The 13,719-nt window shown below is 44.7% G+C and overlaps 1 protein-coding gene across 4 annotated transcripts in view; it reads left to right on the top strand.

Annotated features, from left to right (window-relative positions):
- The window catches only part of LOC147706778 (uncharacterized), a 475,050-nt gene that overhangs the window by 170,005 nt on the left and 291,326 nt on the right, over nt 1-13,719 (top strand). For all 4 annotated transcript variants that reach the window (XM_086925910.1, XM_086925909.1, XM_086925907.1 and 1 more), the window contains exon 4: nt 5,235-5,342. In XM_086925910.1, the coding sequence (XP_086782036.1) occupies nt 5,235-5,342 (108 nt within the window). The remainder of the gene's footprint in view (nt 1-5,234; nt 5,343-13,719) is intronic.

Genomic DNA, 13,719 nt, shown 5'->3' with positions numbered 1-13,719 from the left:
GACAGGCGTCACAAAGTTGAGTGGCAAAGCCCAATCAATAATTGACTACACAATCATAAGCAATGAGCTAATCCCCAGTATTGAATTATTTCAAATTGACCAACGCATAGAAAGCCATCATTTCCCCCAAATAACGAGAATATCGCGCTCACCTGGGCACAAAGATAGACCTCTTTTTTACAGCACGTCGTAAAGTTCAACCTAAAAAAATTAAAATGGGGCGGAGGGGGGTTGGAAAAGATTCAGGACGCAGCAAAAGTTTATAAGTTCAATTTAGGTCCCCAACCGGAGGAAGAATGCGTAACCAACTGGGAGCAGTTGATCCTGGACCTACTGCACAAGTTTCCAGCTATGCCAGGGAATCCAAGATGCTTAAACATTAGGAAGGAGCCATGGTTTAACATGGACTTAAGAGCGAAAAAAAGAAAGGTAGCAAAAGAGGTCCGAGCACTTGCACCGGCAAAAAGAATGGGGATCTCTCCAGACAAATGTAAACTGAAGGAAGCAAGGACCATTTATAGGAAGTCATTGAGGATTGCGAAGATCACATACAAGGAAACGATCTGGAACAAACTACTAAGTGCGGGAAAATTGCCAAACAGAAGGGACTTCTGGGGTATCATCAACAATCTAAATAAAGGGGCAATCCTCCAACAAGAAGCAGGGGTCGGAGCGGAAACTTGGGCCCTACACGTGCAATCTTTGTATTGTAATACAGACCCTGGCCCCAATACTGGGTCATGGATGACAGAGTCTGAAGAGGGGACAAAAATCGGAAATAAGAGCTTGGATCACAAAGTAAACGAGAACTGGGAAGTAGTCAATGGGCCCACCGAAATGGCCCATCTAACCACCAAAAAACAATTGAGAGGCATAATATCAAGAATAAAGACAGAAGGAGCAGCAGGCCTGAACGGGCTACCCAACGCGGTCTTCAAGCACGACCCGGACTTCTGGTCAGAGATCTTAACGCCCCTATTCAATCGCATATATAAACATGCAGACGTCCCCGCCTCCTGGTAAGGAAACATTATTCACCCGATATTTAAACAGGGAGACCATCGCTACCTCGCAAATTATAGGTTGATATCCTTAATAGATGTGGAGGCCAAGCTCTACACCTCTTGTATTCTATCACAGCTACAAGACTGGATAGGAGATACAAACATAATTGCCAAGTTTCAAACAGGGTTCAGGCAAAGGATGGGAACCATAACAAACTTAGCCTGCCTGTCACTCCTAATGGAAAAAGCTGTAAGCAAGGGATCGCGACTGTATGCCTGTTTTATTGATATAAAGTCAGCGTTTGACCGGGTGAGCAGAGAGCGCCTGTGGGCAAAGTTAAACAGTTGGGGCCTGCCGAACCAACTTTTAAAGGCCATAATAGCCCTATACAACAACACCTGGGCAAGAGTGAAACTAGGTAACGGAGGCAGTACAACCTCGAGCATTACAACGCATCAAGGCCTCAAACAAGGCTGCGTGTTAGCTCCTAGCCTTTTTTAACCTTTTCCTATCAGTAATCAGTAAAGTTTTGGAAACTGCTGAATGTCACCCACTGCTATTGGCCAATAATCCAATATATTTCTTACAATACGCGGACGACATAGTAGTGCTAAGCAAAACACCTATTGGTCTACAAAGAGCAATAAATAAACTAACATCATATTTGAAACGGGAAATGTTAGAATTAAATAAAGCAAAAACAAAAGTTGTCCGTCTAGTAGAAGCAAAAAAGATCAAGTACAAATGGATGGCGAACGGGGTAACGGTGGAAGAACAAGGATCATACAAATACCTATGAATTATAATAGCACAAGGCCTAAAATACAAGGAGCACCAAGCAGTAATAAAAGCTAAAGCCAATCGTTAATTTTTGCTTACCGACTATTAAAATCCAAACTGGACTGCCCTAATTACAAACATCTTTTGAAAGTCATGGCTGCCCAAATCCTGCCCACCCTGTCTTATGGCCAAGTTACTTGGTGTGGCAAGGAGACTGATGTATTAAATGACCTACAGACAAGGATCTACAAGGCTGTCTTCAACCTGCCAAAATCCGCCTCAGCCTCGCAAGTACGGCTTGAATTTGGACTGCAAAATCAGAAATTCCGGAGCATGAGCGGCTTCGTGAAGCTCTGTCACAAATTCCGCTCAGCCGACCCAGAGACCATGGACTGGCTGTGCTGGGACGAAATTAAACAACAGGCGGACAGTGAAACCCCGAGCGCCTGGGGAAGGCACTTGAAAATCTGTTTGATAGAGCTCGATTTAGAATCAGCGTGGAAAACCAGGACAGATAAAGCAGGTTTAGGTAGATCAGCCAATGAGGCAGCAAAACGGAAATCCTTCCTGGAGGATAAAAATACACTTGCAAAACGCAGACATGGGTGGACAATCATCACCTCCTTTGCAGCACTTAAACCTCAAGCATATCTCTTTTATCACTTCAGCGGGTACTTAAAAAGAGCATATATAGACTACCGGATGGGAATACATGTCTCAAAAGACTTAGTACCCTCCTGGAAACATACTCATCAAACAGAGCAATGGCGTCTTTGCAGATATAAAACCGAATCCTTATCCCACTTTCTTTGTGTATGTCCAGCAGTTATGGCCCAGAGGCAACGGTATTTGAAATCCATTTTCAACAAGCTGAAAATTCGAACTTGCAGACACGCAGTAACAAGTTGGCTGGGAGGCTCTTCCATAATTCTGGCCTGCCGGGGAGTAAAATTCCTGGCAGAGGTAAGAATATGCTTAGTGCAAGTTGAGCAGGTGGAACACTGAGGAGGAAGGCCACCAAGGCCACCCTAATTCTGGGACTCTCATGACAACTATAGACTGAACTTAAAAGCTGATTGAGAACCCATAGAGAGGGCAAGCTGAGCTGTAAAATGATCAGGAAATTTGAATTTTTTCTATACTGTTATTTTTTATCGTGTGGAAATTGTAATAATTTTAATTAATTATGCAATAAACTTTTTGACTTGACTTGAATACCAGAGAAGTTTGGAATACATTTCCTGTAGAAATGAGCAAACACAAGTCCTTTAGACCTCTTTTACAGTAGTTTGCGATGGCCAAGTAAGGATGGCATCTACCTTTTTAGGATATATTGTAATCTCCTCTGGGGAAAGCAAGTAACCAAGGGACCCGACTGATCTGACATGGAAAGTGCATTTCTCTAATTTTGCATTTAAAGAATGTTCTCTCAGATGTTGTAGAATGGCATCTAACATGGAGTATGGGCTCTTGTTCTGTTTTGGAGAAAATCAGAATGTCATCTATATAGATGATAGCACATACATTCAAGAAATCATGCAAAAGCTTGTTTATGAAGTTTTGAAATGCCGATGGGGCATGACAAAGCCCAAAAGACATTACTGTATATTCAAAAATACATCTCCTTCTTTTACGCGTTTGAGATGGTATGTAAAGCGTAAATCCAATTTAGTGTAGATGGTGGATCCGCGTGCCTGGTCTAAGAGTACTGTGATTAAAGGCAATGGATTACAATTTTTTATTTTGGCCTTATTTACTGCTCGATATTCGATGCAAGACCGAAGCTCACCATTCTTTTTATGCTACGTAAAAGAGTGGTGAGGAGACTGTTGAGGTTGAATGGCTAATAAATCTCAATTCTAATAACTCATCCAAATATTTACGTAGATACTGTGTCTCAGGCTCAGTAACCACGCAAACAAATGATCAACGGAATCTTAAATAAATCATACATTCACCCCCAGTCAAGAGATCTGGGTTAAATCCATTGCTCTTTTGCTCACCATGCCATATCCAAATCAGTCTTGACCCTCTGCCTCATGGGAGCAGTCCAGACTGAACTGCCAAGCCAGGTCCTCCCTGGACCGTAAACAAGCATCCTGGGACCAGTTTCTGGGTATTACCCTTCATCAACCAGGCTAGCTTGAATCCAGTGGCACAGTGAGCAAGGGATCCACATCTGGGCATTCCCATCCCACTTAGGGTGAAAAGTGCTACGCAAACAAATGATGGACGGAATGTTGAATAAATCATACGTTCACCCTCAGTCAAGAGATCTGGTTAAATCCATCGTTTTTTTGCTCACCATCCCACCCCAGTTTAGACCCAGCCATATGCCTGGGGGTGAATGTTTTGATTTGTTCTGCTTTCCGTCCATCAATAGTGTGTTTTTTGCTTTCTCGTCCTAAGTGCGCCTGGTATGCCCAGACATGGGTCCTGGGCTCACTGTGACGCTGGAAGCAAGCTATCCTGGCTGAAGAGGGCTGAAACCCCGAAACCGGTCCTAGGATGCTTGTTTCTGGTCCAGGGAGGACCTGGCTTGGCAGTTCGGGCTGAACTGTTCCTATGAGTCACAGGGTCAAGACTGATATGTATATGGCAATGTCTGAACTGGGGTCGCGGAGTGAGCTAAAGAATGATGATGGATTAAACCCAGATCAGTTGACTGGGGTGAGTGCTTGCAATGTTCAACACTCCGTCCATCATCCCCTTTGGTTTTGCTTTGTTCGCCCTAAGTTGACAGGGTATGCCCAGACGTGGGTCTCTTGCTTACTTTGCCACTGGATTCAAGATAGGTTGGCTGATGACAGCTGATTAGCCAGAAACTGGTCCCAGGATGCTTGTTTCCGGTCCAGGGAAGACATGGATATGCAGTTCGGGCTGGACTGTTCCCATGAGGCACAGGGTCAGACTTATTTGCATATGGCCATGTCTGAACTGGGGTGGCTGAGTGAGCTAAAGAATGGTGATGGATTAACCCCAGATCAGTTGACTGGAGGTGAATGCTTGCAATGTTCAACACTCCTTCCATCATCCCCTTTGGTTTGGTTTGTTCGCCCTAAGTTGGCAGGGTATGCCCAGACGTGGGTCCCTTGCTCACTTTGCCACTGGATTCAAGCTAGCCTGGCTGATGACGACTGATTAGCCAGAAACCGGTGACAGGATGCTTGTTTGCGGTCCAGGGAAGACATGGCTTGGCAGTTCATGCTGGACTGTTCCCATGAGGCACAGGGTCAGACTGATTTGTATAGGGCCATGTCTGAACTGGGGTGGCGGAGTGAGATAAAGAACGATGATGGATTAAACCCAGATCAGTTGACTGGGGATGAGGGCTTGTAATGTTCAACATTCCATGCATCATTCCCTTTGGTTTTGCTCCAACTGTTTACAAGCACTCAATCGGTAGGTACAAGATGTGCAGTTTTAATTCTCCTGAGCTTGTATTATAGGTGCAGCGGTGGCTGACGTCGCCGAGAAGACGAAAGGGAAGACCGGAATTCAGGAATCCAGGAAACCTCAGAAGGAGGAGGATCGCTGCATCGAAGACTTGGAAACAAGTGAGTTCACTGTAAATCAAATAATTCTAAGCACGGAGCCTCTGTGCAGCGCAAGTTAAATACCCTCTCCCGGGAGAAAGTCGGTCTAATTGCAAAGGCAAGTTCTTGCAGTTGGCCGTTAGCACATTCCAATAGTAAACCCACAATGATTGTTCAGGATGTGGGTACTTTTCAAATCTACACATGTTGTTGAATGTGCTACCAAAACACGAACTATGCAAAAGAAAACACATGTCCACTTCCTACCACTGCCACCAGATTTCATTTACATCAATCAACAAATGTACAGCATAGGCAGTAAATAAGCATAAATACACAGAGTACCCATATAATTAGCATATGATTAGCGCTGACCAGGCCATTATAGTTTTATAGCCTGGAATAAGAAGGATTGCTTATATGAGGTACCAGGCCCATAACACCAATTGCATGAAACAACGCAAAACAAATAGCACGTAGAAAACAGGCAGCAATGTCGTGCACGGTCCGAAAAGCCACCGGGGAAGCCTGGAGAACCAGTTTGAGAACCACTCCTGCTCAGGTGCACCTTCCTTCTCATGCATATCTCTTTATAAACGCTGCACTGCTTGAATTGCAAGAGTCAGAGTGCCATTGTCCATGTCATTCTCTGGAATAAACGGGCAGCAGGATGCAACGATCTTGGCACACACCCCTCCCTCCATTGCAGTCATTAAGTCTACCACATATTGATGTTGCAACACCCTGAGGCGAATGGCTTTCAGTTCTTCCGTGATAGAATTAAGGCCGAGCTCAGTGCTGTTCATCATCTTGAGCATTTCAAACCTGGTTATTTGTAACCAGCAGGCGTTCCCTTTCGTTTGCACAGTGAAGAAGGGTATTGACAGTGGCGGCTGGTAGGGGACAGGGATGGCGGGAGGGTTGAAAAACAAGAATTTTTTTTTAAAACACTTACCTCTTCAAAGCCGCTGTCACCTCCGTTCCTCTTGCTGACTCCGAGTCCCAGAAGCAGGAAACACACACACTTCCCTAAAAATCACAACGCTGTCGTCAGCATGACAGCCGCGTGGTGATTGGTCTGAGCTCTGTGGTTCGATGCTCAGACAGGAACTAGGAGCCTGTGCATGATTTCCATCCAGGCTGTGCAATACATCCGTGTAGTTAACATGGTAAGTGCGCATGACTGTTTGGCCGGCCCAAGAAAGCTGGCCAAACCGTCATGCACACTTATTGTGCAAAAACCACTCCTCCTCCCTGTGATACCAGCCCCACCCGCCCCAACCTAGCCCCTTATCTACGGAGAAAAATTATAATAGCAAGGTTATTATCATTTTATTTTTGCTTTTTCCTCTGCTCTGAGAGCAGTGGGGCAACACTCTAGCTGCCACTGGATATGGACCCTACCGCTGATACTTGGGCATCAGAGAACAGTCTGAATTCTTCTGGAATGTCCATGTACTGAACCCAGCCAAACTAATCAGCATTTCTTTTTCATGAACATTATACAACGGAATCGTCTTCTTCCTTAGCGGGTGTTGGTACAAATCCAACAGTGGTTCGGGAATGACCAGGGTTGGGGGGTGTATGGTCACGAGGGAGCAAATTCCATTGTATCTGGGGAAAAGCTTATTGTAGGCAAGCTTGCCACACTGCCAGTAGGTATACATCAGTGTGGAGGTGCTCCATTGCATATCCGGAATGTGCAGGAACGTGCCACAGTTTTCATTCTTTTGTGCCCAGTAGCATTGTGCCTTAACCTCTTTAAACACAAGGAATACAGTTTAAGTTTATGAACTCTTAGGGATTGCCCCGTCTCTTCTAGCCAAGCGAATCCACCCACCTCGGTATCCCAGATTTCCTGACATGGAGTATGTATGCTGTTGTCCAAACCTCCCTTACGAGAACCATTTCCATTCATATCATCGAGATGGACAGCCCTATACTGAAACTCCATGTCTGGGGTCCATTTGTTATAAAATAAGACTGCCCCAGAAACACTTAGAGCCACTCTGGGACCACAGATGGAATTAGGGACAGACGTGTGTGTGCACTGGTTTTGCTACCTCCAAGAATCTCTTATCTGGGAAGTCTCGGGCCAAACAGTATTCTTCCCTATGGGGCTCCTCCTGCGCATCCTATCTAGCTCAGTTTGAATGTCGCTAGGCTTGGTGAAAAGGTATAGTGCTGTGGGACTGGTCTCATATCTGGTCAGATTCACTTCTACTCTGATGGGTTGTACCTCGTTGGGTTGTATTTTGGCCCTAATCCTACACAGGTATAGGTGGAAAAGGCATTTTGCATTTTTAGGGGCTCCCCCTTGGGACAAATAAGTCTGTCTGCACCTACTTCATGTGCTGATATCATATGTTTCTGTAAGCGGACGCTGTGTAGTGCATTTGGAATGCTAGTGTACTTTTAAGTGATATAGGAGAGATGCCCAGGCAAGCGCTGTGATAGTTTCTGGGTGGACTACATTTGACTAGGCAGTTATTTGGCAATGAACGGATGCAGCAGCACCCAGAACAAACAGAGGGTACATAAAAGTACAGCAGTACATAACTTATAGAACATTGCAAGTCGTGGGATGAATCCAGGGTAAATGTGTGTAGTCCTCTGGTGATTGGGATTTTTTAGTTTAATAGTTCAAAACAAAAAGTTCACAGTGCAGTTTGCACACTTCAGATCCTGATGGGGTGTTGATATGGCCACTGAAAAGGTGTTGCACTTCGAAATTCGATTGCAGACCTGTTGGTTAAGAGCTTGGTTAATTTGTTAATTCAGAAGAAAATGCATTATTGGGTTCCTGTGCTTTTCTTTAGGGGTGTGTTCTCCACACTCCATACACACAATTTCAGTGAGGTACCGGAAGGTGCCCTCTGTCCAGGTATCTATGTTTTGAATGGTTCAGGACAAAAAGTGGGTTATTGTTTACAGAACGCATTAACCTCTTATGAGTCGTGGGCCTCCCCCCTCTCCGTACGGGTGTTAGACTGGTAAAGGATATTTACGGGGTGATCTCGTGAACTTTAGGATGGTATTAGTTTCTAGCTAGCGTTCTATTGGCGCCGCCAGCCATCCAAAACCGTTTCTCCTAGTGTGTGCATAGGGGTGCTGTTGGTGCGGGTGGTGTCTTTTTTTAATTTTATTTTTTTAAGGTTTTGGTAAAGCGCAAACAGCTGCCCCAGCGAAGAGGCGTCCCAGCGCTAAGTAGAACCACAAACCCTCAACTGAGCTGGGAAGCGAGGGAAAAGGTGGACTAAGCAGAGGGAAATAGGTGAGTCTTAATAGCCTTTCGGAACATGGGAAGGCTGTCTAGGGAGCGGATGTTAAGAGGTAGAGCATTCCAAAGCTTGGCTCCCAAAACCCTAAAGGAGCGTCCGCCCATGCGGCATAGCTTAGTTCGGGGAACGTTCAGTAGGAACTGGTTTGAGGATCGCAGATCGCGTCGAGGAACATAAGGAGTGAGGAGAGATTGAAGAAGGGTAGGGCTTTCCAGTTTGAGGATTTTGAAGGTCATGATAAGGGCTTTGAAGTGGATTCTGGAGTTGATGGGTAGCCAGTGCAGTTTGCGAATGGTGGCTCTCACCGAGCATCTGCGGGGAAGGCCAACTAATGCTCTTGCCGCAGCGTTTTGCACGCGTTGCAGCCGTGCTATTTCTCCTTTGTTGGCACCTAGGAGGAGAACATTGGCGTAGTCTAAGCGAGAGAGGATTGTCGCTTGGATGATAAGTTGGCGGACTTTAGCATCGAAAAAAACAAGAATAGGGCTGAGACTCCTCAGCAAACCAACACAGGTGGCAGCCACTTTCTTGGTGTGCGTCTGAAAGCTAAATGTTGCATCCATCCAGACTCCCAGATTTTTTACTAGGGACTTGGGGGGAGGAATGGGGCCCAAGGATGAAGGCCACCAGTGCTCATTCCAGTGGCTGGTGTTTTTACCAAGGAGCAGCACTTCCGTTTTTCCCGCGTTGAGCTGTAAGTAGTTATCCGTCATCCATTGGGCCACTGCCGCCAGGCCATCCCTAAATCTAGAGGCCAGGATGGACGGGCCTTCCGTGAGAGTAATGGCCAGCTGGGTGTCGTCGGCGTACGACACCAGCGTCAGGCCCCACTCTTTGGTCACTACTGCAAGTGGCTGCACGTAAAGGTTGAAGAGGGAGGGGCTCAAAGCCGATCCTTGAGGGACTCCCTGTGCAATGGGATGAGGTTTGGATAAAAATGGGGGGGCTGACACCCGGAAGGATCTGTCCTTTAGGAAGGAGCAGAACCATGTCAGAGCAAGGCCAGAAACTCCGACCGTCTCCAGACGATTAAGAAGGATGTCATGGGATACCGTGTCAAAGGCTGCGCTGAGATCAAGGAGAATCAGCGCAGCACTTTGACCGGAATCTAAGATCGTCCGGAGATATTCGGAAGTAGCCAGGAGGGCAGACTCCGTGCTGTGGCCCGGTCTGAACCCATTCTGGGATGGGTCGAGGATGTTATTCTGGTCCATATGTTGGGACAGGACACTATTTACATGGGCTTCTGCAAGTTTGGACAACCATGGGAGCAGGGATATGGGTCGGAAATTTTCCTGTTTAGATGGATCTAAGGTGGGATTTTTGATAATGGGTGAAACCCACGCTTGTTTCCAGGCTGTTGGGACACTAGCTGAGGAGAAGGAAAGATTGAGTATGGCAGCTATGGAAGGCAAAAAGAAGTTGAGCGAGTCCACAAAATGAGTAGGGCTCATAGGATCTGCAGGGGAGCCTGATTTTACTTTCCTGCACAGTTTAGTAAGGTCGTCAAGGGCTTTTGAGCTACATCTGCGCAGGAAAATGTGAAAAGAGGGGGGGTGTTGTAGTTGAGTGATGTTGGTGGTTGCAAAGTGCCTCAAGGTCATGTGTGCACCCCTCTAGTCCCTGGCATGCAATGTGCAACGTGACCCTCCCTTGTGGCACCAGGTGTCTTGTCTGTACACTTTTTCTAGAGACTTCTTTTTGACTAGCTTTGACATTCTTCTTTTCGTCTTTGGGTGCTTCCCTACATCTCACATGATCTGCTATCTCATTTATTATGAAACAGAGGGGGTCGGAAAGCTGTTCCGTGACTGCCATGTGCCCCTGTTCATGTTATTTTGCGGTGTACGAGGTTGGGCTTACTGCTTTCTTCAGATGGTGTATGTAAGGCCTTGTGTGTTGGCTGATTGCTAGGCCTGATACGGGGGTGAGCAGATTCTGCAGTCTACTCTCACTCAAAGCTGAGATAGCCTTTGCAGACTCCCTTCTTTCTAGCACCCCCTCTCCCTTGGACCAGGTCTTTTCCAGGGTATTTGTACCTGCTGTTCCTAGCTGTGGCTCGGAACTTCCTACCAGTGGCACTCTTTATTTTGTTTGTAAACAAATTGTATTGCTTATCTATCTCTCGCGTCAGCTTAGTACATAGTCACCAGGCACATTTTGTGATTTAGCATTTTGTTTTTGCCTCTGCCATAGGCACAAGCTATCAGTATTCTCAAACAGCAGTAACTTGACAACAATAACTTATCCCCTCCCCCTGTCGAGTTAGGTGGAATGTATTAGCATTGCTCTAGGTATGTGTATGCAGGGTGGGGTGATTTCAGCAAAGTATGTTGTTCAATAGCCATGCGACAGTTGGCATTTATGCGTGTGCTATTTGTGGTCTATATCAGGAGCTTATCTCTTATTCAGCCTCTGCCTCATCATCTGGGGGCTCTGGTTCTGGATATTCTAGGTCATGTACCAATGCCTCCCAGGCCCTCTCTATCTCTATGTTCCTTAGTCCTCTTTTAGCTTCTCACATCATCACTCAGCTTTTGCACCCTGCCCACTTCAGGCAATAGCAGCATTCTTTTGTTGTTATTTTGGAGGGGCATGACCCGGTGAACAGACTTTAGATTTTTAGAAAACTTGAGGAAACAAAGAAAAACATCGCTGCATGGAGAGTCCGGGTTTAAGTCTGAGAACTCATCGAATTTTGCCTAATGACGGTGATGGACTGGGACAGCTGGTTATTCTGGCAAACCTCCCCTTCAGACTGACTCGGAACCATGCGGCATTTCGCAACCTGTCGGATCTTGTGCGTGTGCTGTGGTGGCTATGGTGTCTTCACTATTCCAAGAGTACAGGAACCCTGGCTCCTGGCATAAGAGGACAGCTTCATACTAGAACTAAAAGGGGGCCTCCATTTGGCTGGAGGCTGCTAGTTTTTTGGGGGCGCTGTTGGGGCTACACGCCACAAAGGAATCTTGGTTTCCAGCTAGATGCCCGAGAATGGGGACCTTTTGACCTGATAATTGGAACCCGTCCCAATTGACTTGTGGTTGCGGGGACCTGGGTGCTTGCTTTTATGTTTGAAAGCTTTATTGAAAAAAAACACAGTGTCAAAACAAGAATGTGACATCAGTAAAATAAAAATCAATACATATCAAGCAGTTCTGAATACATAACATTACCAACGTCAAAGCTAGAAATAAAGCATTTTATGTGATTTTAAAAGGATGGGAAAGAAGGGCAGGGAAGGGGAGGAAATAAGGGGGGTGTGATCAAATCATGTTAATGACAAAGAAATAAAAAAATAAATACATAGTTTGCATAATATAAAAAGAAAACGTTATAATAAAGAGAATTATAAACAACAATAAATGAATAAACAAGGAGGAGAGAGTAAAGTCCTTCAAGGAGGTTTGAAGTTTTCTGCAATAACATGTAAAGGTTTTCTTTGAGATAAGTGATCAAGGTATGTAGTAAGCGGTAACCAATAAAGATCCACATTTCGAGTTGGAGTACAGGAAAAAGAAAAGGCAACATCAAGCCTATGAAAATGGCATAAAGAATTCCACCAATTGCTAATGAAAACTTTCATAAGGGACTTCAAGTTAGAAGAAATGTGTTGAAATGAGAGTGCAAGCATGAGGTCTAATAGATTACGTGATTGTAGGAGAAGAACCAAAGAATCTGAACGAGTGCCTAGAAAAAGAATAGGAAGTGTATATGGTATGGAAAGAGTAAAAATGCAGGAGATATAGGACCAAACCTTTTTCCAGAAAGCAGATACAGCGGGACAGAGAAAGAAGAGGTGAAGAAGGTCAGCATGGGGAGCACCACAGGTCCAGCAATTAGAATCAGAAGAAGACGTGAAACGAGAGGTAGAAAGAGGAGAGAGCTAAAGTCTATGATAGAGAAAAAATAAAGAGTAAGAGAGGCAGAACGAGAGGTTTTCAAAGTCTTTAACCAGAGTTTATCCCAAAGAGCAATTGACCAGGTACACACATAAATCCCTTTCCCAAGCAAGTTCCAATTTGGATTTGGCACGGTCAGGGTTAGGGGAGGAAAAGAATTTATAAATAAGAGATGCCTTAGGGAGGGTGGAAAGAAGTGGTAGAAGGTGAGAAGAAGGAGCTAGTGAAGACGAAGAAGGAAGAGAATAGTAACGTTCAAGAATTACGGGCACATGCATCATTGTAGGAATTTGCATTTCCTAAATTGCGAAAATTAAGGAATCGCAATTTAGGAATTGCAAAATCCTATGCATCAAGAAATCCTAACATTTTTTAGGATTTCTTAATTTTCGGAATTTGCCATTCCTTAATTGCGAATCGCAATTAAGGAATGGCATTACATTGATTCCTATGGGCCTAGAGGCCCATAGGAATCAATGCCGTTTTGCATTTCTATTTTTTGGAATTCGCAATTTGTTGATGCATTGCAAGGGTGCAGAGGTGCACCCCTGAAATGTATTTTAAAGTGCATGTTTCACACACACATGTCCTAAGGACATGTGTGTCTGTAACATGACACTTTCCAAAATGCATTTTTGTGCTTTTTTAAAGAATTTCGCAAATTAACACGAGGGTCAACCTCGTGTTAATTTGCACTTCCTATTTCAAAATTCGCATTTTAAAAAAAATTGATGCATTGCATTTAAGGAATCGCACAAATGCGATTCCTTAAATGCATTCGCATTTTTAGGAAATGCAAGAAAAAGCAAATTTTGAAAAATTGTTTCATGCATCCCAAAAACTTATTTAGGAAGCGCAAAGGGCCGAATTTACCGATTCGCACCGTTTGCACTTCCTAAATAGGTTGATGCATGTGCCCCTTAGTTCCATAAGAACAGTGTGTTTTCGTAGAAAAGAATGAGGACAGCGAAATTGGAGCTGAAATTGAGGAAACGAACGAGGTATTACGCCATCGAAGAGATGATTTACCCATATGATACCTTTAAGCCTCCATGATTTCCAGGAAATAGGTCGATTATTTAAAAGAATAAGTGAATTATACCAAATAGGTGTGCGGAGAAAAGATTCTCGTGAACTGGCCAACGGAGAGATCAAAGGTTTTAGCAAAGAAGAGGTATGTTTAAATAAAGGAAGCGAAGTATAAGGGAATTTAGT

The sequence above is a fragment of the Lissotriton vulgaris genome, chromosome 6 (genome assembly GCF_964263255.1).
Source record: "Lissotriton vulgaris chromosome 6, aLisVul1.2, whole genome shotgun sequence".
Taxonomy (NCBI): domain Eukaryota; kingdom Metazoa; phylum Chordata; class Amphibia; order Caudata; family Salamandridae; genus Lissotriton; species Lissotriton vulgaris.
The sequence above is the reverse complement of the archived record's forward strand: the minus strand, read 5'-3'. Positions and strand labels throughout refer to the sequence as shown.